At 37.6% G+C, this 26,762-nt stretch overlaps 1 protein-coding gene across 3 annotated transcripts in view; it reads right to left on the bottom strand.

Moving 5' to 3' along the window:
- XRCC5 (X-ray repair cross complementing 5) overlaps positions 1-26,762 on the bottom strand; it is a 103,999-nt gene that overhangs the window by 22,896 nt on the left and 54,341 nt on the right. For all 3 annotated transcript variants that reach the window (XM_037849507.1, XM_037849508.1, XM_037849506.1), the window contains exons 15-16: positions 23,087-23,180; positions 21,564-21,633 (exon numbers count right to left, since the gene is read on the bottom strand). In XM_037849507.1, coding sequence (XP_037705435.1) covers positions 21,564-21,633; positions 23,087-23,180 — 164 coding nt within the window. The remainder of the gene's footprint in view (positions 1-21,563; positions 21,634-23,086; positions 23,181-26,762) is intronic.

Here is a 26,762-nt window from a genome sequence, read left to right as displayed (position 1 = left end):
GCTCTTCAGAATTAGTCAATGACTCAATAATACTCATTAGTAGCTAATACAGAAAATGGCCACTGGAAAGGCCATCCCTATTGGGATACTAACTCATGCCAAGGGCTGTCACTTATCTCAAGGAGTATTTAAAAAATAAGTATTGGATTCTGAGGTTTTATATATGGGCACTATGCATAATCCAGCATTTTACCTGAGTACAGAGGTTGATATAGAAAATTAGGATCAATACAATAATACTTTAATGTTATGTGCAAAATGTTATCCAGATTTAGAAGTTATGTAAGCAGGAAAAGTCAGAGTTTCCTTCTTTAACCTGAAATGCATACTGCCCCTCTCTAGAGAAAATATTCAACAACCTCCAAAATCCTGCAAAACTGACACCTCCTTCCATGCTGCACGGTCCTAAGGGCCAACTCACCCAGGGTCATGTGCTTGCCTGCCTTTGACTTTACATTTACTTGCTGAGCATAGTTGTCTACCTCCCTTCTCTGCAAAGCTGTTCCCAACAAAGTGGAAAAGAAACTATTTATTGTGGTTTGTTCCCTCCATCTGACAGGGCCAAAAAACCAGCAGGTTCACTCATCTGTCACATGCTGCATATAAAGAACTGAAACATCATTGCAAATGATTTTGCATCATTCAAGATGTTTCCCAACTCAAGTTTTCTATCTCAGTGCCTCATGGAAATGTTACTGATTGAAAAGCTGCACATTTTGCAGATGCCAGCAGCTATATTATTTTGAAATGTTAACAATTATTTGTATAACCAATGACAAAGCCATCTTTATAAAACAAATAAAAATCAAGCTCTTATATCAAATAAGTATATGGTCAGGCCAGTCATTATTTATTAAGAGAATAAAAAGAAGTAATATCCATCAGCAAATAAAACTCTAAGCAAGTAGTCTAGTCAGCCATCAATTAAATCCACTGCAAATTAATGAAATCATCGTTTTAGATAGTGACATTTCACCTGATGCTGAGAAAGGGAGTCTGGGTTTTAATAGGGGCAACTAAAACAGAAACAGACCACCAACTAGTTTCCTTTGTTTCTTTACTATACGACACAAAGTGATCATTATGGGTTGTGTGTGGTTGTGCATGTGTGTGTGTGTGTGTGTATCAGCAGGGTCAAATCAGAAGAAGAGAAATCACTGAATATTTAACACAGGAAATTTAATGCAGGAAATTTTTGTGATGGTGGTGAAGAACTGTAAAGCAAACTGGGAATGGTGCCATAATCCAGAGATTAGCATAACCCAGAGATTAGAAGCTGTAGTACTCCTTGGTGTGTGGGGAAAGAAGAGGGGTGTAACCAGAACTCAGGGATATGTCCTAAGGGAGCCTAAGCCCCAAAGGACCAGAGATGCTGCCCAGCACGGAAGGGAGAAAGACAGACTGGGGCCTCCTCCTCCCTCCCTACTTCCCACCAATCGTCCACTAGTCTCTGGTTGGCTAAACCGAGTCAGACATCAACTGACAGGGAGCCTGGGAAATACAATGTACAGGGTCCAGCTCCACCCCCACCCTGCCCCTCTGATCCAGGAGAACAGGGGAAGGGTGAGGAGCCAATTTAAGGACCTCCAGGTATAGTGTGTTAAGAACTCAGAGAGGTTCAACCCATTTTATGCACTGGATAGTACCAGGAGACAGAAATTATCAGGGTAATATTTAATTTAAATAATAAGGAAATATAAGATTTATAGTGTTTTATTCTTTCTCTTTTTTTCTAGCAAGGTAGGATGCAATGATATTCAGTTAAAAGTATTGAAAAGATTCATAAGCATATTTAAAGCCTTTACCGGGCATTTTAATTCTTTAAAAAAATTTCATTTCTATAAAAAGGAAATTATACTAAAAATGTGATTTTCACTTCTACTTGTAGGAAAGGCTACACAGATGTCCCTTTCCTTAGATTTAACATGGTGAAACACAGCAAAGGGTTACCACATAATTGTGCAGATGATGAGAATAAACTAGTGGTACTTCAAGGGACTGAACACTTCCATGGTATTCATGTCCTTTCAGAAATCAAATGTACTTCTAAAAATTTAAGCACAAAAAGAAGTTATCCTAAATATTTTTCCTTTAAATGACAAAAGATATGCTGACTTCTTAAATATCCTTGTTGGAGTTTGGATCCAAGATCCAAGAAGAATCTGCTCTAAATTTTGTGTTCCTTGCTCTGGAATTCCTCTTTTTAGTTTTGAAGTCTTTAATAAAAAAATCTTATTGGGGAAAAAGAAATCACTGGGTGGCAACAGAACTAGGAAAAAAACATAAGCTTTACGTACCTGAAAATGATGTTTAAAATGTCTTTTGTTTTTTTTTTTTTTAAACAATTGGACTATGAAGTAGACATAGGTCTTCTGTGCTCTTTGCCCCAAACCTGCAGCTCATCTAGCAGCTAAAAGAAGTTGCCAGCCTCCTTTTGAAGGACAGAAGAGGTCAGTAGATACAACACAGAGCAGAACCCCATCGTCATAATATTATGCATGACTGGTGGCACAGGAAATTGAACTAAGGCAATATAAAGCACTGACCACCTCAACAGTACAGATGCAGCCCTGGTTTTAAAATTTTTATTATTATTTCAGTCTTACCAATAACTAAAAAACTCAATTAAAACCTCACCGCTTAAGCTCTACAAGTTTAGTCACAACCCATTTTTTCATGCTTAACGATTTTCTCATTAAATGTAGTAATTTCTTACAAATCACACTAATAAAAGTAGGTCCTGCTGGGTGTTTTCCCTCCTTTATAAATGCTGCCTTTTCATTGATGTGTTAAATTAAAACCCCAGGCACAAGGAGCAGAGTAAATGCAAAGTCTTTATTGACAGAGTCCATTCCTGCAGACTGTGAGATCGCTCTCGTTTTATTTTTGCTTGTTAGCTTGTTTATTTATTTATTTATTATTTATTTGTTTGTTTATTAAGCTAACTGTGAGCCCTACTTTGTAGCCACAGGAAGAATGATACTGAAGGACTCTTGGCCTTAGCTCAGTCGAACAAAGATGGTAGTGTAGGTTAATAAACTAGGAAACAACATCCAGTTGGCCCACCAGCTATAAACTCACTTTACATAAACAAACACTATCACATGTCTTCATTCTGCTGGATGAATAATACTTTTCATCTTCAATAACCAGATATGTTCCTATGTCAGCCGGAAAGTTTTGAGTCTCCTGGTCAATGGATGTGCTCCATGGTATTCAATGGTCTTTTAACTTCTTATTAAAAACATTCAATTTAACCATAAAGGGCCCACTAAACATGTTCCATAAACCTTGAAGGCCATCAGTTAATATTTACAAAGCATATAGCAGTTAACTATCTACTCTTTAGTGTTATTAATTTCCCCTAATTCCAGAAAGGAGTAAATGAAGTACACTTAGGGTACAAAATTATGTTAATAAAAGAAAAATACTAAAGGAAGACCTTCTCATCAAACGAGGAAGTGATCTCTTTGGATGGTTTATGTAATGATTGTGCCATATGCCTAGAGGTAATTATTGGGCATGAAGTTGGGAGGCCAGGTGGGAAGAAAAAGAGGGTCTTTACAATCTTCTACGGTCCTAGAATTCAAAAACTTAATGAGGCTTAATGAAATAAAATTGATCTAGAAGAATTAAAATCCTTACCATCCAGACTTGATCTCAGTCAAGATGGGCAGTAGGAGTGAGGCAGAAGGCAAGATGACAGTGTTTGGTACTGTAGCCATTTTACAGTAACTGTTTAGCTTTATACCTTAGTGGATGCCATCAAATTAAATGTAGGAAGTAAGCAGAAGAAACCCAGTAGCCATAGTAACAGTGCAACCAAGAAGAAATACTCTGGAACAGGAGACCAATCTGGCAATGGGATCCAATTAAAAGTTGGTAATTGAACAGAACTGAAATTCATGTATCAGTTGAAGAGATACGAGTGAGTGATGAGTCAGACTCCTCATCAAGGAGAGACATAGGCAGCCACTGGTTATGTGTCCTTTTGTGACTGTTAGAGGAGCGGGAGGCAGCACATAGTGTTTTATGATGCCTCAAAAAATTGAGTCCTTCTTGAAAGGAAGTATCAGGTACCAGAAATTTTAAATGGCATTTCATATGGCAAATTCTTTTAAAAACATAAATAATAGCGCCCTGTGTTTGTGGTTTCCCTTAAGAATCCTTCCGATCCCTTTCTTCTTTCATGTTTTTTCCATCCTTCTCTGATTTTGTGAAGAAGTTTTATAACATCCTAAGCTCAAGATACAGAGATGATCTATTTCTCCACCTCTTTGATGGGCTAAGACTTATGAACTGATGCAAAGAACCAGAGAATTAAGTCTGCTGTAATTCAGAAATTCAAATTTATATTATGCCCAAGCACTGCTCTGTTCAAGTTAACAATGGAAACAAAACAATTACCACTAGCCAGCAACACTTGGAGAACACACAAAAAAAATGGAGGTCATTTTGTACAACTGATGGTAGACCAACTGTAGCATCTTTGGAGTGTGTTGTTTAACTTCCAGGTGTTTGTGAATTTTCTAAGTCTCTGATGGTTATTGACTTCTAATTGTATTCCATTGTGGTCAGAGAATGTGCTTTGAATAATTTCAATTTTTTAAAATTTATTGAGGCTTGTTTTATGTCGCAGCATATGGTCTATTCTGGAGAAAGTTCCATGAGCACTAGAGAAGAATGTGTATCCTGGTGATTTGGGATGTAATGTTCTATATATGTCTGTTAAATCAAATTCATTTATCAGATTGTTTCGGTTTCCTTGTTGGTCTTCTGTCTGTTGATCTATGTATAGGAGAGAGTGATGTTGAAGTCTCCCACAATTATTGTGGAAACATCCATTGCTTCCTTTAGTTTTGCCAGTGTCTGTCTCATGTATTTTGTGGCACCATGACTGGGTGCATAAACATTTATGATTGTTATTTCTTCTTGTTGAATTGCCCCTTTTATTAGTATGTACTGGACTTCTTTGTCTCATAACATCCTTGCATTTAAAGTCTATTTTATCTGACTCCTGCTTTCTTTTGGCTGTAGCGTGTATGAAATATTTTTTCCATCCTTTCACTTTCAATTTCTTTGTGTCACTGTATCTAAGATGAGTCTCTTGTATGATGGTTCATATTTTTTGATCCATTCTGCCAATCTATATCTTTTAATTGGGGAGTTTAATCCATTTACATTCAATGTTATTACTGTGAAGGCATTTCTTGAATCAGCCATACTATCCTTTTGTTTATGTCTGTCAGATATATTTTTCCCCTCTCTCTCTTAATGTCCTTTGATGAACCAATATTGAATCTCTTTAGTACTGAACCTTTCTCCGTATCTCTCCCTCCTTTCTTTGTTTCTCTGTCAGTAGGGCCCCCTTAAGTACCTCAAGTAGGGCAGGTCTTTTATTAGCGAAGTCTCTCAGCATTTGTTTGTGAAAAATTTAAGCTCTCCCTCAAATTTGAAGGAGAGCTTTGCTGGATAAAGTATTCTTGGTTGGAAATTTTTCTCTCTCAGAATTTTAAATATGTCATGCCACTGTCTTCTTGCCTCCATGGTGGCCACTGAGTAGTCACTACTTAATCTTATGTTGTTTCCTTTGTATGTGGTGAATTGCTTTTCTCTTCCTGCTTTCATAACTTGCTCCTTCTCTTCAGTATTTGACAGTCTGATCAGAATATGTCTTGGAGTGGGCTTATCTGGATTTATTCTATTTGGAGTTCGCTGGGCATTTATGCTTTGTGTATTTGTATTGTGTAGAAGGTTTTGGAAGTTTTCCCCAACAATTTCTTTGAACATACTTTCTAGACCTTTACCCTTCTCTTCCCTTTCTGGGACACCAATGAGTCTTATATTTGGACGTTTTATTTTATCTATCATATCCCTGAGGTCCGTTTCCATTTTTTCAATTTTTTCCCCATTATTTCTTTTGTTCTTTCATTTTCCATTCTGTGGTCCTCAAGGTCACTGATTCGTTTTTCAGCTTCCACTAGTCTTGTACTATGAGTATCCAGAATCTTTTTAATTTGGTCAACAGTTTCTTTTATTTCCATAAGAGCATCTATTTTTTTTATTTACTCTTGAAATTTCTTCTTTAAGCTCTTCTAGGGCCTCTGCTGAGGGAAGGTTGTGTTACATCACAAGTGCGCGCCATCCCTCAAGGGAAGTTCTGGGCCGCAGAGATGTGTAGGTATGCTCCCAGCCTGCTGTAAGAATGGCTGTATGGGGCATGTTAATTTCCCCCTTTTTGCACAGCTAGCTCCGCCTTCCCAGCTCTGGGACAATTAGCTGTGGGTGCACAAAAGACTACTGTCCATGCCCGATATTGTGGCGTGTGTGTGTGTTGCTGGAAAGACTTCCTGTCACACTGGGTTTTTTGGCGCGGCTCTGGGCTGTGGTGCTGGCGCCAGGCAGGAGCATTCCTAGCCCACTAGGAAGACGGCTGCAAGGGGCATGGTCATTTTCCCCCTTTGGCTCGCCTCTGCCTTCCTCGCTCCAAGACAATTAGTAGCAGGTACACGAAAGGCTACTTTCCATGCCAGATATTGAGGCGTTCGCACAGCCCGTTCCTGCCATGCTTCACTCTGTGTTTCTCACTGCCATATCTGCAGCTGCTTTTGGGTTTTTTAAAAAAGAACTAGTCTGCCTCCAAACGCCAACCCACGGTTTCCCCACACCACAGCATGGCTGCTGGATATTCAGCAGACTTACTCACTGGTTTCAGAACGCAGACTCCTTGTTTCACCAAGTGCATGGTCCCTGTGGATTTAGCACATCTTGTCCAGCTGGTGCATTGCTGGAACTGGTGTTCTGGATCACTTTCTGGCTTTTATCTAGTATTTTTCATAGAGGTGCTTTTTTGCCCTGTCTCTCCTAGCAGCCATCTTAGGTTCTTCAAGCATGTTTGATAATGAACCACACTACAATAAAACTATGACTGGGCATCAGTATCTAAAGATATACTGACTCTGAAATCAGTGATTTCTTCAGTATGGGGTTGGGGGTGAGAGGAAAGAAAGCCAATGTCACAAGGGTATTGGCAAGAATCCAGCATGGTTTGAGAATAAGGCTCACAGAGGGAACATGTGGAAGAATGAGTCTGGAATGGCAGAGTGGGGCCAGACTATGGAAAGGCTTGAGTAGGGAACTGATTTCACAAACATGGGGAGTGATTGAGAAAGACTGACCTGTGATCACATCTGTGCTATAAGAAGCTAAATCTGTACAAACATACAGGATGGACTGAAAGAGATGAACATTAAGGATCATTAATATAAGCCACTGGAACTGTGCAATAATGAAGTAATGAAAGTCTGCATTAGGATAATGATAGGATGGAAAGGAAGAGATAGACCTGAGGGAACTGAATTAGTTTAAAAATTAAAAGAGAATTAGAAATGGGTACAAAGTGGCCAGAAATGCTCATCCAAAAGAATACTCAACAAACAACAACAAACAAAAACAACCCTTATTTCTGGGGAAAATTCTACCAACACCAACAGCACTGGGAACATGTCATCACTTAGGCTGTTGCCTCACTTGAGATACCTTTCTTTGGGCCTTCTCCTACTAGCCTTTTACAGCCCAACCTCCCCCATGAATTCTTCCCCTACTGGTTATCCACCTACACCTGTATCCATATTGTCTTGGATGAACTGTGCATGCACCTAACTAACTCTTTCACCTGATTCCATATCTCAACCTTGCTCAAGGATCTCATCTACCTTCATGGCTTTATACATCATCTCTATGCTGACTTCTCCCAGATTTATACCCACAACCCAGATCTTTTCCCTGGTACAGACTTGCATAATCAACTTTATGTCTTTCCCTTCTCAGCAAATGACAATTTCTTCCAGTTGCTCAAGCCAAAAAACTTGAAATCATTCTTGACTTCTTTCTTTGTCTCACATCCTACATTCAAATCATCAGCAAAACCTGCCAATTCTATCTTCAAAATATACAAGAATCTGACCTCTTCTCACAGCCTCCACTACTACTTCCCTTACCTGGAGTACTACAGTAGCCTTCTAACACCTAACTCATCTGATTATTTCGACCTTGCCCATTCTCAACATGGCTGCTAGAGCCTCTTTTAAAACATAAGTCAGATCAGATTATCCTCTATTTAGAACTCTTCAGTGTTTTCCTATTCCACTCAGAGTAAGGCCTACTAGGCCCTTTATGATGCCCCCATACCAGTCTGATCTCATCCCCTACTTCTCTCTGAATGCTCTTCAGTGAAGCCACACTGGCCTCCCTGATGCTCCTCAGTGAAACCAAGCACACTCCTGCTTTAGAGGAACATGCTACTCCCTCTGTCTGCCAAGCTCCCCCACAGATATCTACATGGTTCCTCCCTTACTTTCCTCAACTCTGTTAAATGATGCCCCATCAGTGAGGCCTTCCCTAATGCCCTACATAAAATTGCAAGTCCATCTCAGCCCAGTACTCCCTATCCCCTATCCCACTTTGATTTTTCTCTACAGTTTTTATAACCACCTGACATGTATTTTCTTATTTGCTTATTGTCTGTGTCTTGTCATGATGACTGGCACATATAGGCATTAAACAAACATTTGCTGAGTAGATGAACAAATGGTCCAGGCCTTACTGGTTTACACCTCTAAAAAGAAGAAGACCAAGCTGTATATTCACAGATGTCTTTTTGTTGTTCCTTCAATTTAAACTCAAAATGCTGTATTCTGTGTGAGCTATTGTTGAGGAGAATGGATAGCCTAGAATTCGCTTGTATCAACTACTGCTTAATCTTTCAGAGATGAAAATGATTAAAATAAAGCTCTGTGGAAGACATTAAGGGAGTAATACATACCCAAAATATATCAGGCTATGTAAGAGAGGCATTGCAGGGGTGTGGGGATGAGACTTCACTTCCAACACTGCCACGACTATTGCAAGTGAGCATGTCTATTTGCTGTTGTTGCTTACTAGGTATGTCTTAGCCACAGACTATCCTGTTGCAAGCTCTTTTCCTCCTCTTAGATCAAATTGCTTGACCCCACTAGGGGTAGGAGAGGAAGGGTTCTCCAAAAATATATTAACCATGGCTATAACCAAATGTACCACACTCTAAGACAACCATCTTGATCACAACATAGAGCATGAACAGAATTAACAGGGCTGTTCCTATGAAGGAGAAAGAAAGCAAAATAGAGAATGTGGATATGGATGGGTATTTGGAAGGGGGGGAGGATGAAGAAGCAAACTTTCCCTTTCTAACTTCAGATACTACTATATTACTATTCGCATTTTTTCCAATGAGCATGCACTAATTTTTTTTTAATGAAGACAAGTCTAAGGAGCAATTACATCATACTGAAACATATAAAAGACTATAACAGTAGTAGATAATAAACAATTGTTTCTGTTTTCAGTGAGTTCTAAATGGGAAGACATTTTTCATTTGTTGGCATTTACTGATGTAAAATTCAGAATGTTTCTATTTCATTGATCCTTTTAGTTTCCATTTTGTTTTATTCTTTCTGTATCATATACTTCATTCTTTCTGCTTATAACTCATATGCTTAAAGTGGGGGGGGGGGGGTAGTAAAAAGGACCTTAGAAATTATATATTTTCATCTACTTTCCTCAAGCAGATCTACCAATTTGAATCAGATTTGCTACAGGCAAATCTTATCTTTGGTTTGTGGATTCTATGCATCCTGTAATTCCATACATTTAAAATGTCAAGGTATTAATCTTGCTGGCTTCATTATAGCCCATCTGGAGTAAGTAGGAATGGGGAAAATTCTGGGCTAATCCAATCTTAGATATTTAAAATATATTTTCCTTTAGGTATATGTGATAAATAATGAATCAAACATAAAAATGTGCTTGAGAAAGAATGGCACAAAAAAAGAAACAACGAAAAGAGGGAATAATGAACCTATAAATTTTCCAAATCAGCAAACATTGACCTAAGACTCAATATACTAAAATATCTACTGTCAGTAATGCAAATTGATCTTTATTACTCACTATTAATCACATTTGTGCTCTAACAATTTCCTGAAATCTATACATTTTTTTCTGTACTGAGTAAGCTTGTTATGAGATGGAGAACTCAGAAACACAAACACATTCTTGCAAAACATGTATCTAAGTTTATTTTTCTTAAAATTCCAATACCTAAACACTTTTACTTCAAATACACTCCATTACCAGAGCTGACAATGTTTTCTTTACTGGTACCCCACAGAAATTCACTTGAGGCTGTTGATTACATGCTATTGAGGCTACGAAAGGCAAAATTTATAAAGGTCTCACTAGCCCACAAGATCTCAAGGCAGATAGTTTTCAATACTCAAAACATCATGGGGGACAACTAGAAGAAATAAACAAAGACAGATTTGAACGACACTCATATTTTAAAGATAGAATTGCAGGTTTTGCTGATGATTTGAATGTACGGTATGAGTCAAAGAAAGAAGTCAAGAATGATTTCAAGTTTTTTTTGGCTTGAACAACTGGAAGAAATTGCCATTTGCTGAGAAGAGAAAGACATAAAGTTGATTATACAAGTCTGGACCTCAGGGAAAAGATCTGGTTGTGGCCTGAATTTACAGAACCCTCAACCTAACAACAGCAGAATACACATTCTTCTTAAGACCATATGGGACATTTGGCAGAATACACTATATGCTAGGACATAAAACAAGTCAGAGTAAACTTGAAAGAACTGAAATCATTCAAAGTATGTTCTCCAATCACAACAGAACTAAATTAAAAACCAACAACAGAAAGCAATTTGGAAAATGCCCAATAATTGAAATTAAGCAACACATTTCTAAATAATCTAAGGGTCAAAGAAGAGCAAATTAAATTGAAAATAAGCAGAAGGAAGAGAAATAATAAAGATCGGAGTGGAAATCAGTGAAATAAAAAGGAAGATAAATGAGAAAATCAGTAAAACTGAAAGTTTGTTTCTTGAAAAGATAAGCAAAATACACAAATTTTTAGCTAGACTGATCAAGAAAAAGAGAAGATACAAATTATCAAAATCAGGAATAGGAGGACATCACTACCAACCAATAGAAATCAAAAATATTATCAGGGAATATTAATATTAACAATGATATGCCAATATAAATCAGACAACTTAGATGGAATGGAAAGATTCTTGTAAAGACACAAATTACCAAAACCAACTCAAGAGGAAACAGAAAGTTCGACTAGATCTATAAAAAGTAAAGAAATTGAATTAGTATTAAAAAGCTTCCATCAAAGAATGCAGGCCCAGATGGTTTTACTGTTGAATTCTATCAAATATTTGAAGAAGAAAATACCAATCCTACACTTATTTTCAGGAAAAAAAAAAAAAAAAAGAGGAAAGAATACTTCCTAACTTATTTTTTAAGGCTATATTTTCCTGGTACTAAAGCCAGATAAAGACATCACAAGAAAAGAAAATGAAACACAAGCATCTCTCATGAACATTACATACAAAATTCTAACAAAATATTAGCAAAATGTATTTAGGGACATATAAAAAGGATTACACATCATGATCGAGTGGAATTGGTTTAACAAGTGAGGTTGGTTTAACAACTGAAAATCAATTAATATAACATACCATAGTAATAGAAGAACAAAAAACCCCATGAAATTTTCAACAGACACAGAAAATGCATCTGACAAAACCCAACACCCATTCATAACAAAAACTCTCAGCCAATGGAAGAAACTTCCTCAACCTGATAAAGAGCAACCAAGAAAGCATACAAATAATGTCATAAATTAATGGCAAAAGACTGAATTGGAATGTTTTTCCAATAAGTTCGGGAAAAAGGCAAGTATGTCTACTCTTACCACTTTTTTGAACATCGCACTGGAGGCTCTGGCTGTGCAATCAAGAAAAATTAAAGGCATACAATTTAGAAAGGAGGAAGTAAAACTGTCTTTATTTACTGACAATATGATCCTGTAAATAGAAAATCCTAAGAAGCAGGCAAAAAACAAAACAAAAGAAACAAACAAACAAAACAAAAAACCCACAAAAAAAACTACTAGAACTAATGAACAAGTTTAACAACGTTGCATGATACAAGATCAATAAACAAAAAATCAATTATATTTCTATATACTAGTAACAAACAATCCAAAAATAAAATTAAAAATACAATTCCATTCAGTTGGCAATAAATTTAACAAAGAAATGTAAGACTTGTGCACTAAAATCTATAAAACATTACAGAGAGAAAGTAAATAAGATATAAATAAATGGAGAATTATTCTGTATACATAGATTAGAATACAAAGTATTGTTAAGATGACAATTCTTCCTTAATTATCCCGAAGATTCAATGCAACCCCTATCAAAATCCTAGCAGGATTTGTGTGTGTATGTGTGTAAATTGAAAAGCTGAACCTAAAATTTATACAGAAATATAAAGGAATTAAAATGACCAAAACAATTTTTAAAAATAAGAACAAAGTTGGAGGACTTACACTACATGGTACCAAAACTTACTATAAAGCTACAGTAATCAAGACAGTGTGCTATTGGTATAAGAACAGACATATAGATAGATCAATATAACAGAATTGAAAGACCAGAAATAAACGACTATATTTAAGGTCAACTGATTTTTTCAACAAATGGTGTTAGGACAATTGGACATCCCTATGCAAAACAATGACTCTATAGACTCTTACCTCACACCATTCACAAAAATCAACTCAAAACGGATTATAAACCTAAATGTAAGAACTAATATTATAAAATTTCCAGAAGAAGAAAAAGGAGAAAATCTTTGTGACTTGAGCTAGGCAAAGATTTCTTATATATGATACCAAAAGCATACTCCCTAAAAGAAAACACAGATAAACTGTACTTAATCAAAATTAAGAATGCTTACACTTTAAAAGACATCATTAATAAAAAGAAAAGACAAGCCACAGATGGGGAGAAAATATTTACAAATCATATATCTGATAAAGGACTTGTGTACAGAATATATAAAGCACACTCACATCTTAATAATAGGAAGACAAACAACTCTATTCAAAAATGGGCAAAAGATATGAATAAATTTTGAAAAGATGGTTAACCTCAACAGTCTTCAAGGGACTGCAAATTAAAATCACAATGAGATATGAATATACTGCCACTAGAATGACTGTAATTGAAAAGACTGACAATTCAAGTGTTTGCAAGTAGGAGAGACTGGCACTCTCATTTATTGCTGGTGGGGATGTAAAATGGCATAGCTGCTTTTAAAAAGTTTTTTTCTTAAAAAGTTAAACATAAATTTCCCACATAACCTAGTAATTCCATACCCTGATATCTACCCAAGAAAGATTTGTATGTAAATGTTCATAACAGCATTATTTGTAATAGCCCCAAGCTGTAAACAACACAGATGTCTATCAACTGGTGAATGGATAAACGAAATGTGGTACATACACACAAGGGAATATTATTCACCTTAAAAAGGAATGAAGTTCTGATACATGTGACAACATGGATGGAACTTGAAGACATCATGTTGAGGTGAAATAAGCCAGAGACAAAAGCACAAATATTGGATGATTTCACTGATACGAAATAATTAGAATAAGCAAACGCACAGAGTCAGAATCTAGAATACAGGTTACCAGGGGATGGGGTTGGGATAGGGAATAAGGAGCTAAGGCTTAAAATTTACAGTTTATTTTTGGGATGATAAAAACGTTCTGGTAATGTATGGAGGTGATGGTAGCACAACATTGTGAACATAATTAGCAGCACTGAACTACATATTTGAATGTGGTTAAGAGGGGAAGTTTTAGATTGTATATATGTTACTTGAATAAAAATTAAAAATAAATCCATGGAACTACACAACACAGTGAACCATAAGTTAAACCATGGACTACAGTTAACAGTACAATTATAAAAATTGTACTTTCATCAATTGTAACGAACACACCATACCAATGCAAGGTGTTAATAAAAGGGTGGTATGTGGGAACCCACAACTTCTCTAATTAAAAAATGTACACATTATGGTAATTGAAAGATGCTAGATGCCAAAGGCTGCATATTGAAGGAGTCTATTCATGTGAAATACTCAGAAAAGGCAAATCTACAGAAATAGAATGTGGTTGCTTAAGGTGGTGGAGGAAGCAGGAAAGCTGACCTCAAACTGGTAAAGGGAACTTATGGGGTTAGGGAAATATTCTTTAACTGGATTGCAGTGATGATACTCTATAATAATTTATGAAAAATCATTGAATTGTAGTTGTAAGTACATTTCATAGTAGAAAATTATATTTCAATAAAGCTATTTAAAAACTGGCAATGAATAAGTGTAATTATCTAACAGATCTGTGAAGATTTACCAGATGGAAGACACTAGATGTTTCTACTATAGAAAACTGCTGAAGTTCAGACAGCAGTCCTGCCCTGCCCCAAGAAAACTACTAGATTCCAAAGGTAAGGAAATTATAAGAAGATATTTTCATGAGGAATGCTCCTGATTTCAATGTTTATTGAAATACAGTGAATATCCTGAGTGTCAAGGTAGAACCTGTGGTGGTTTAGAGTTATGCACCCTAGAAAAACATGTTCTTAAACTTGAATCCATTCCTGTGGCTGTGAACCCATTGTAATAGGACCTTTGATGAGGTGTAGCCCAACTGAATCAGGATGGGTCTTAATCCTATTACTGGAAGCCTTATAGAGAAGGACACAAAGAGAGAATGCCATGGGGAGCAGCAAGAAATTTGAAGTCAGTAGAACCCAGAAAAGAAAGGAGAAGATACTGCCATTTGCATTGCCATGTGACAGAAAAGCCTAGGAACCCAAAGAATGCTGGCCACCCAGAAGATTGCCCACTTTGGGAGGAGGGAAACCTCTAGCCTCTGAAACTGAGTTATTAAATTCCTGCTGTTAAGCCAACCCATTGTATGGTTATTCGTATTAACAGCTGAGCAACTAAAATAGTTTTTGGTACCAGGAGGGCGGGTGCTGCTATTACAAATACCTAAAACTGTTTGGAATTGGGTACTGGGTAGAAGGTGAAAGAACTGTGAGGTGCTTGATAGCAAAAGCCTAGACTGCTTTGAAGAGACTGTAGAAACGTGGATGTTAAAGGTACTTCTGAAAAACCCTTAGAAGGAAATGGTGAATGAGTTCTTGAAAACTGGAGGAAAGGCGATCCTTGTTATAAAGTGGTAGAGAACTCGGCGAAATTGTGTTCTGCTGTTAGTTGGAAAGCAGAACCTGAAAGTGATGAACTTGATATTTAGCTGAGGCAATTTCCAAGCTAAATATGGAAGGTCAGGCTGGTTTCTCCTTGCAGCTTACAGTGAAATGAGGGGAAAAAAAGAGATAAACTGAGGATTGAACTGTTAAATACACAGAAACCAGCAATTAACAATTTGAAAATTCTCAACTTACGCAGACAGCATGTTCTGAGACTAGGGCATGAAGCAGTTCTATCAGGAACCTTTCTGGGCTTCCAGGAAGTGAGACCCCAGAGTAGAGGGCTCCATGTGAGGGTTTAGACAAACAACTCTCTGCTAAAGAGGGTATGGCTGAACATGGATCCAGTCATCCATTTCAGTGGAAGTCAGGATTGGAAATGCAGTTATCCAGGAAGATCTGTGAAAAGTTCTATTGTCTGATGGTTTGCACCTGCTTGAATTGCATGCAAAACCAACAATTTTTTTCAAAATTTGCATGAGCAGAACCATTGCCTTTCTGTACTGAAAGAAAAGAGAAGACAGAGAAGGAACAAATTGAAGGAAGAATGATTTCAAGGGCAGAATCACTGAAACAAAGGTCTGGACCGAAAAGACCTTGGGTCAAGAGGGCAAATTGACCCACATGTGTGGAAAGGGCAGATCTGCCACTGCACTTGGAAGGGGCAGGCCTTGTGCCCCATTGTTTAGGGAGAGGGCCTCGACCCCAATGCTTGGAGATGCTGGTGCCTGTACTCGGCATTTGGTGAGAACCTGGCCGCTGCGCAAACGCTTGGAAGGGGTTTGCCCTGCTGGGTTTCGGGCTTGTTAGGGACCCATGACCCCTGTTTTTCTTCTGATTTCTCCTTCCTGGAATTGGAATGATTTTCCTATGCCTATCCCACCTTTGTATATCAGAAGCAGATAATCTGTTTTCTAGGTTTCACAAGTCCATCAGACAGAGGAATTCTGTCCCAGAACACACCATGCCCATAATTGATTTTGATGAGACTTTGTACTTAGTATTGTTACTGAAATGGCTTTTGGGATGTTGTGATGGATGCATGGAGTTTGCATGTGGGAGAACATGTCTTTTTGGGGTCCAGAGGGCAGATTACAGTGGCTTAGAGTTACGTACCCCAGAAAAATCTTAATCTTAATCCATTCTTTTGGTGTGAATCTATTGTAAATAGGAACTTCTGATGAGGTTACCCAACCTGTTGGCCCAACTGAATCAGGACGAGTTTTAATCCTATTAAGGGAGACCTTATAGTGAAGGCCACAGAAAAAAATGCCACAGAAAGAAGCTGGAAGTTAATGCAACCAGGAAGAGAAAATAGAAGATGCCGCCATGTGTCTTACAACCTGGAAGAGAAAAGGAGAAGATGCTGCCATGTGTCTTGCCACGTGATGGAAAAGCCAAAGAACCTCAGAGATTGCTGGTCAGTCAAAAAATACTGACCCTAGGAGGAAACAAACCTTCTATCCTCTGAAACTGCAAGCCAGTAAATTCCTGCCTTTAAGCCAAGCTACTGTACAGTATTTGTTTCAGCAGGTATGAAACTAATACAAACCTCAATGCCACTGAAGACATACAGATAAAGTACAGAATTTTAGCAGTTTCATCTGTCAAAGGAGACTAAAATGGGCCTTTAATCATGGTTAATTAAAGATTTCTCCAATGATCTATAAGGAATCTAAAAAAAGAGGTAATTTTTCTCCTATTTCTGAAGATATATATATTGATAATATTTTCAATCTCTTCTGAAAATGTGTTCTATATCTGCATAAAACTTCTTTCCTTTTTCTGGTCAAAGAAACAAGCTGCCATTTCTAAAAAGTTTTATGTAGACGTGGATGGATCTAACAGACAGGACTAACTGTACTAAGTTCCACTTGTCACTTCTTTCTGTGTCAGCATATTTTTTGCCAGGAGCTTCCAATTTGAAAGGAGAGAACCAAAACATTCTTATTGCATTTAACTGGGACTCCAAGCTGTTCCTAGGCTCCTCTTACATATTTCAGCTGATTAATGACTATTTTAACAATAGCCTAACATCCTTCCCTAAACATCTCAAATGGTTAAGAGCTTCTGTTTTGTTTTTTTTGTTTTTTTTTTGCCACAAGCAGTCACTTTATGTCATTGATTAAAGCAGTCTGCACATCAGCAAATCTGAAATCAGTTTCCTTTTTCAAACAGCTGGGCTTAAGAAGCAATCTTGAAGACAGCCCAATTCAAGGAGAACCAAGTGGGATGCCTGCATGACAATGATCTACCACCATGCAAGGTAGAAGCACAGAATTTACAGGAGGTAGGAAAAAAGAATCAAATTGCCATGAGTAAGTATTTTAACCCTTCTCTGGCTCATAAATCACACTCATTAGCACTTACTGCAAAAGTGAACGCTAACAGCAAGTTGGATAACATACTCTTTCTCCTAAGTACCCATGAATATTTGAAGGCAATATTCCATGTTTCCATCAGAGCCAATTGTGAGCACTTTTCTTGTTGCACTGATGGCACAGGTCATCAATGCAAGTCAATCAATCAGTTATGTTAAATGCAAGACTGAATGGACACTGCTCTCTTCTAATTGTTCTGATGCTGGGAAAGCATTCATGTGAATTCTACGTTTTCAGCCAGAAGAAAAAGAAAACAAACATCCTTTCCAATTTTAACATAAAAAGAGAAAAATACTCAGCAGGTTTAAGGCAAGCAACTTTAGCAAATACTTTAGCAAATAGCATGAGAATACAAAGCACAGGGATAAAATAAGAACACTGTATTAATATGACAATGTTCTTATTTTATTCCTTTTAATGCTCTAAGGAAGAAACATAAGTGCTCACTTAGAACATAACTATAGCAAACATGCTTTTATTTTTATGCTACCAGTTGTCTCTCTTTCTTAATGGACAGCTAGAATACATTTTACAAGAGCCATACCCTGTAATTAGAGATATTCTGATACACAGATTGACAGGAACTTGAAAGGTTTTCAGAAGCTGACTAAGAAACCTTTTAGGGCAAGTTGCTGGAAACAGAAAATACTTTTAAAGTGGTTATGTGTGTATGATGGAAGTCAAGTCTTTTTACTGTTTCTTTTTGTACTCATTTCAATTATTTCATTTTAATTATTTGGCTGATGAGTTTTATTATATTAAAATGTAAACTCAGGGTGGTACTGTGCCATCTAATGAAACTTACGTAACCAATTAAGAAGTACAAGCCACAAGAAGCCAAGAATTGGCTCTCTGGAATCTGATGCAGTACCTTCCACAAATATACAACAATCTGTGGAAAGATACCTTGACAACTCTGGGTTTCAGTCCATCACAAAGAAGATGATGAGCAAGACCCTAAAGCATTTTGATACCTAATTGCCATGTCAAATACTAACGTGCCCTTTTAGCAGGTATCCTTTACAATTCCAAATAGACTGATTTGTCATTGATAAATGTGGCACACAATAAGTCTGTATCATCAAGTTATGGAGTCTATTTAAAACCAAACATGCCAAAAGGAATCAGGTGAAAACTAATTAGATATTTAATAAAAATATAAACCCTCTAGAATCCATGATTATGTATTTTTTCTCTCACCGCTAGGTGCATCACTGCTATTCTGGGGAAGGACTAAGAAAGTATGTAAAATTGTTTAAAAAAAACTTTTATAAGACTAAAGATGTTTAAAATTTTATTCACTGTATTTTGTATCCTTCTGGTATTTGACATACCTTAATTTTGTAAATTTACCACCTCTGTGTAAAAAAACAGATAAATGCCAAATTTTTATCTTAATTTTGTGTATCTGGAAAGAGCTATGCTAGGTTACAAAAGTCATATCCAGGATTATATAAATTAGGACCAATTATAAAAAAGAAAAGGATGCACACATATAGAAAATTTCTCCTGGATCACACCTCTTGAGAGTTCAGGTATGTATACACATCAGGGCTCTATTTATGGCAGAAAATCACAATCTACTTAAGTAAACCACTGTGCAAATGAGTAGCGCTATATGCCATACAAAAATAAGTTTAAGACAAACTATGTGGCTTTGATGAATGATACCTTTTTAAAACTAATAACTAAATGCCCCACATTCCGACTAGTGCTAGAAGGCCTTACAGAGGAGTAAATTTTAAGAAATACCTTTTGAAAATTGAAAGGATGTTTGATGAATGAGAATCAGATAGGTTGGGGAACAAAGGCAAAGACACTTGAAGATGGGATGTGATACAAACAAATGAGAGGAAAGAGATAGGAATTAAATGCCATTAAATGCTTCTGCAGCCACAGAATGAATTGATTACCTTCTAATCAAATGGATTTGTGCACATTACTGTTCACTTGCACACAAATCCAGTGCTAAATACCAGCTATTTGGAGGTCCATAGAATTTCTACTCAGGATGTCTTCTCTTGACAGGTGTTTTTTTCTTTTCTTCTTCCGAAAGCAGTCATATTCATGTGAATTCAATTTGGTGGAATAGAGCTCCACCACCCTCTCAGTACTCAGCAGTCTGATACAGAGCCTATTATCTGAGTGGCAAAAAAAGAGGGCAGATGGAAGAGAGAATCCTCTCATATTATAAAAAGTTACATTCCATTCTTTCATCTGTCTCCACATACCCATCTTTTCTGGCTTAAGGTCCTCAGAGAACTGTTTTTGATGCACCAGGTAACATTCAAGCTATTTTACATAATTCACATACCCAGTGGGAAGCTATAAATTCAGACATATCTCAATCATGCAGGGAATATTTGGAGGATTAAAATAATGTGGTTCTTCCTTCTCCATTTTGCTATCTTTTAACCATTTGAGCTCTCTTCCTAAGTAACTGTAGGGAAAGGTTAAGAAGATGTCCCTTCTTACACCTCTGCTGAACATCTGGGTGGTGGAGGATATTCAGCGAAGTAGATAAACTCAGTCTTAGGAGTCTCTGAGAATTCTGTGGACAGGCTCTTCACATTATCTTCAAAAATTGCAGATGACTGTGATGATACATTAGGAATACTGTGTTGTGTGTAGGGAAACATTCATGATTGATGGATGATTATTATATATACAGTTGTGGTCAAGAATTTTTCTATTGTAAAACTGTAGTAAAAGAATGGTGGGGTAGGGAGGGAGGAGGAAAGGGACTGGAAAAAGATGGGCACCTGAGAGAAAATCAAAGACAACCCACAAAAGCATCAACAACCGGAAACAACACAATTGTTTCCTGGATTTCAGAGTGTTAGTTATCTCCTCTCTGCCAATAAGCTCAGAATAAGCTTAGAACAAGAAACACTCCTCACACTTAAAACCAGAAAATGAGAAAATCTGTAGCTGCCTATTATAGACTGCTGATGTCAAGGGGACAGGATCATGACACTCAGTATGGCTGTGCTATCATTAGGGCAGACAGAAAGTAGTAAGGCCCATACTTCAGCATACAATAAAAGGTGGAAAGGCCAAGTTCTACCTAAGGATAAAATCATCTTACCAACTACCTATTATTGATCATGCTTTTGGCAACAGAATCAAAATAGATCTAGTGGAGAAAAGCATAGCTGCCCTGCCTCCCCACATCCCTACACAGAGATCTCTATCAGGGATAAAGATCATTACCAGGGAAGTGTAAAGCAGCTTAAAATTTAGAGCAGTAATCTTTGGGCTTGCAAGGGAAGTGAGTCTTGGGTCACAGAGGGCCTTTCTGTAAAGAGATGTAAAAAGAGAAAAGGAGACAAAATTTCTGTAGCTTGAAGGAAGAAAGGGAGGGATAAAAGGAAAGCTGAGTTAGGACACAAAACAGAACAAGTTGCTAACACGTAGGCAATCCCATTTTCCCACAGCTCTGTGGAAAGTTTGGTTTTGTGAAGCTGCTGAAGGGCTCTGACTTGCCAAGTCCTGGAAGGAGGTACAGAGGTACACGTGCTATCCCAACACTAGTAACATAGTGGAACTCAAAACCACAAAGTAAAGGTACAGTCTACTCCTCAAAAGTCTAACTATTTAATTAGTTTAACTGATTAAAAATCTAGATTACTAATGGCAGCCTTTTGTGGTAATGCTTTTATAGTATTTTCTTTACTAGTAGATCTTTGTAGTTGTCCCTTATTAGTGAACTCACTGAGCAACATTATGAGCACCTGAGGGTAAACTCAGCACAAGTCTGTCCAAATGAAGACAGAACTGATTTGTGGGTCTCCCTGTTAAGAATGACTCCGTGCAAAGCAGATAGAGCACCTGAGAACACAGAGAGCCCGAGTTTGAGGAGACCATGAGAGAGTAAATTCCTGAGAATTTGTTTGAATCTTAGGAAAACATAATGTTTCTCCCAGGTTATTCAATTAGGATTCAAGGAAGTATAGATGCAAAGCAAATGGCATATCACTCACCTTCCTCAAAGCTGGCATTCTTCTGCCTCACTAGAACACGGAAGTTTTCAGCAGGATTCACACTTCCAACCTGGAATACACCCACAGACAATAAACCTGCAGATTACTTCTCTTTTTGGCAGAACCCCAGGCAGTGTAAGATGGCTTAATGTGGTAAGTGTGCTCTTACAAAATAAAAACAGACAAAGAAAAGGCCTTTTCTATTCATTTTCATTTCCAGGGCTCTGTTAAAAAGCTAGCAGATTGCTGGGGACAAAAAGCTGCTGTCTGTACTTTCACCTCTCTCTCGATGCAAGCTGACTTCTTTACAGTGGGGTAAGAAGTATCAGAACCCAATACATGAGTCAGCCATGTGGCACAGATGCCTGCCATCCTGACACTGAACCAATTAGGAAGGGGAGGACTATGCAGTGTGGGAGTCAGTTCAGAAAGAATATATTTGTTCCACTAAGGTGACATGAAAATTAAAAGCCTGATGCTTGATTCCTGAATTGCCCTTTGGGGGACTGCTGCTGACCCTTTAGTGTTGAAGTTTTGGTAGAATATACAAATACGCCCAAGCTGAACATGTACCCAGAAAGTAAAAACAGATGTGGAAAGATTTACTGCAGTGCTAGATGATAAAGTTTTAAAGATGAAATTCTCTGCCACACTCTATTGCACTTTCTGATCATAAGTGTCTTTAATATTCTAGTTTCAACCTTAACAAGGCCTAAGCACCATGCAGCTCACAGGAGAAAGCAACAGAGTTCCTACTATGGCTAGTGAACTTTAGTACAAAGTATACTGAAATTTCCCATTTGCCCTGATACAGCAAGCATAAAAGCTCTCAGAATAAAAAAGTTATGATTTTTCCTTTACCATAAGAGAAACATTGAAATAGAATCCAAATCATTTTTCAGATGTTCAATTTCTCTAGGAGTGTTTCTTTTTGAGGTAGAAACAAGTGCTATCGCCCCTAGGGTAGTTTACTAATAAGGGACCATTTTTAAGATTCACTGATTAAAAATAATGTGACTTAAAATAAGGCAATATATGTTTAAGCTCCAAAAACGTTCTCATTAAATAAAGCTGATTTCAAGTATCAAAGTATAGTCATTTGGGGAACTCTTAAACTTATGAATACTGTTCTGAAGTTGTATATTAGAAAAAAAATGAGTTAAACTGTTTTAAATTTTACATTCTTGGAGACTAAGATTCATCCTATTATTTTGACAAAACAGAAAGCTGCAACATGAAGACAACAAAAAATCTCTACATAAATTGCTCCCACTGAGATATTCTATGCTCTATATATTACATAGAGCTCTATATACTATATAATATGTTGAAAGTTCTTTAGATAATTCAATAGCAATAATTATTTAAAAGAAGAAAGGAAGTGTGGCATGGGCCTGTAGAGTTCACGTACTGAGAGGACCAGAAAAAGTGATATGTTAAAGGACTAACAAAAATTGATGTAATCTCCACCAAGCCCCAGCCCTCCTGAAAAGGGGAAAGCACACTGAGAAAGGTCTGCTTACGCTGGTGACACTGCCCTCGGCCAGGCTGGAGATACTGAAGCGGACTTCCCCTTCCTCGGTCTTGTATTTTTTAGAGGTAGGTTCGTCTTCATGTCTGGAAAAGAATGGATTTGTTTTTTGTTTTATTTTTCTACCTTAAAACAAAACCAGGAGGTGGGGCAAGACAGTGGCATAGGGTGGTATGGAATTTAGTTAGCCCTGTGGAACAACTAGCATATAGCCAGGAATAACTAGTAAAAAGTATGGAACAACTGTTAGGAGACATTCGTGACTGGACACATATCATACACCAGTCTGGAATGGGTGGAACAGCTGAGATCGGAGCATAAGAACTGTAAGCAAAGCTCCCCAAACTGTGGGGCTGGCACCCCTCCCCCACCAGCTTGGCAGGCTGAGCTGAAACATTTCCCTGTGGGAAAAAGCAGCAGTCTACTAGGAGGAATGGAAGGTAGCTCAATCAAGATCCAACTGCAGTTTTAGTTAATGAATCTGGACTACCGAATACAAGATATGAGCACAGATAAAACCCAAAGCAAGCAGGAAAGGAACCCAAGGTTTCTCGCTGCAGAGAAGAGGCGGGGCTAACAGAAAAAAGAAAACATAAACAAAAACAGAGGCTTCAGAGTTGGCTGAACTCAGAATACTGAAAAAGGGCTGTGTGCCAAGAAAAGGGGCACATAAAACCGGGTACCAAATCTGGTTCAAGAGAAAAGCGATCCATCACATACAAAGGAAGCTCAAGAAGACTATGTGCTGATTTCTCAGTAGAAACCATGGAGGCAAGACGACAATGGCATGTATTTAAGATACTGAAAGAGAAAAACTGCCAACCAAGAATTACGTACCGGCAAAACTGTCCTTCAAAAATGAGGGAGAGTTTAAAATATTTTCAGACAAACAGACACTGAGAGGATTTGTGAACAAGAGACCTGCTCTACAAGAAATAGTAAAGGGAGCACTACAGACAGATAGAAAAAGACAGGAGAGAGAGGTCTGGAGAAGAGAGTAGAAATGAAGACTATCAGTGAGAGTAAAAAGAGAGAGGGAAAATAAACTAAAATGAAATAAGATAAAATATGACATATAAATTCCAAAAGTCAAAATGGTAGACAGTAGACATTACATTGAGTGAAATTAGCCAAAAACAAAAAGACTCACTAATATGTACTCTTTGGACTCACTAATATGAACTAACATTGATGAGCGAAATTTGAGAGTTAAAGTTGAGAACACAGTTGAAAGAGGTTAGAAATTGGGCATTTGATGCTGAAGGAGTACATACGGATAAACAGGATTGATTTTATAGATCCAGAAATGGATAGCATAAGACTGTGTGATGGTGGCACAATATTGTAAGTACTCTGAACAAAGATGAGTGTGAGTATGGTTCAAAGAGGAAGGCTAGGGGCAAGTATGACACCAGAAGGAAAGAGAAAAGATAAAGACTGGGATTGTATAACTTACGAAACCTAGAGTAGTCAAATAATGGTGATTAAATGTACAAATATAAGAATGTTTTTAAAAGGGGGAGAACAAATGAATGTCAACATCACAAAGTGTTGAAAATTCAATGGCACAAGGGAAAAAAATACAACCAATGCAAACTAGAGTCTACAGTTAACTGTAACATTGTAAGATGCTTCCATTAATTGTAACAAAGGCAATATACCAAAGCTAAATGTCTATACGAGGGAGCTATATGGGATTCTTGGTGGTGGTGCTGTTGTCTGACCTTTACACTGCATTTGACTTTATTTTTATTTTTCTTCTCTTTTATATTTTTATTCTTCATTTTTTTCCCCTCCTTTTCCTCTTTCTTTGCAGAGGAAATGGAAATGTCCTCATATATGTTGTGGAGGTGAATGCATAAATATGGGACTATACCAGGAATCACTGATTCTTTACTTAGAATGGATTGTATGGTGTGTGAATAAAACTGTTTAAAAAATAAACAGAGGGATACAAGTGCTGGAGAAAATGTGGAAAGAGAGATACACCTATTCCCTGTTGGTAGGGAAGTAGAATGGTGCAGCCCATCTGGAGAGCAGTGTGGTGGTTCCATAGGAAGCTAACTATGAGGTTGCCATATGGTCCTGCAACCCTGTTACTGGGTATATACTTGGAAGAACTGGGAGCAGGGACATGAATGGATACTGCACACTTGTGTTTATGGGGGCAGTATTCATAATTCGCAACAGACGGAGGTGACCAAAGGGTACATCAACCGATAAACGGAATGGTAAACTTTGGTGTATACATTCAATGGATACTGAGCAGTGGCAAGAAGAAATGACGTTGTGAGGTATGAAACAAGGTGAATGGACTTTGAGGACAGTATGTCAAGTGAAATAAGCCAGAATCAAAAAGATAAACATTATAATGTCACACTAATATGGATTAACTATAATGTGCAAACTCTGAGAATTGAATCTGAGAGCATAGGTTATCAGGGGAAGGCTTTTGGTAAAGGTTCCTAGATTGTAAGCTCTTAACAGCAGTCATGTCTATTCATGAGTGGTAATGGTTATTTCTAAATTCTGAGATGCTGAGCTGTTTGTGTATAACCTGCTCAGTTCCTGGAACTCTGGGTATCTATGTGACACCTGAGACTCAGAGCCAGAGTTTAGCAGCTATGAATGTCAGCACTGCCCCATACAGCAAATGTTAAAGAAGCTGAAAAAGAGATCAGACTTTAATTAGAGATATGAACAAAACGGACTTGGTTAGGACTAAGGTAAATCAGACTAAAGGGAAAAGTATGATACTGACTGTGTTGTAAAACTTCAACTTCTATGTGACACCAAAGGAAAAGATGTTTATTTGGTAGAAAATCTATATTTTCTGTTGCACGCTATATAAGTTAACTTGTATGGTCAGTTTATCCAAACACCATAATTACAGGAAACCTTGAATCGGGGGTGAGATCTGGTTGGTTTGTACAGGCTAGCATGAAGACCTGATACATCCCAGAGTAATTTGGGCAGAGAATAAAAATGTATTTGCAAAGGCCCCTTGAGGGACTGGGGAAAATTTGGAAATATTAAACTTGCCCACCTGGAGAATTCCTGATATTCTCACAAGCATTGGGGACTACCATTGTAATAGGCCAAGCCCTCAATCTTGGCAGCCTTGCCCTTATGAAGCTTGTTAGTGAAAAGAAGAGGCTAAGCCTACTCAAAACTGTGCCTATGAGTAACCCCAGAGAACCTCTTTCATAGCTCAAAAGTGGCCTCCCTCTCTCAGCCAAGTCTGCAGGTAAACTCACAGCCTTCCCTCTACCTGGTACCTGACTCCCAGGGATCTAAAACTCCCTGGCAACATGGGACATGACTCCCGGGGATGAGCCTGGACCCGTCATTGTGGGACTGAGAAAGCCTTCTTGACAAAAAGGAGGAAGAGTAATGAAACAAAATAAACTTTCAGTGGCTTAAGAGATTTCAAATGGAGTTAAGGGGTCATTCAGGAGGTTATTCTTATGCATTTTATAAATACCCCTTTTTAGTTATTAGTGTATTAGAATAAACTAGGAGGAAATACCTGAAACTGTTGAACTGCAATCCAGTATCCTTAATTCTTGAAGTTGATTATATAACTACCTAGCTTATATGGTGTGATTGTGAAAACCTTGCAGCTCACATTCCCTTTATCCAGTGTATGGACAGATGAGTAGAAAAAA

Source organism: Choloepus didactylus, chromosome 9 (genome assembly GCF_015220235.1).
Source record: "Choloepus didactylus isolate mChoDid1 chromosome 9, mChoDid1.pri, whole genome shotgun sequence".
In the NCBI taxonomy this organism is placed as follows: domain Eukaryota; kingdom Metazoa; phylum Chordata; class Mammalia; order Pilosa; family Megalonychidae; genus Choloepus; species Choloepus didactylus.
This window is presented reverse-complemented; position numbering and strand designations above follow the sequence as displayed.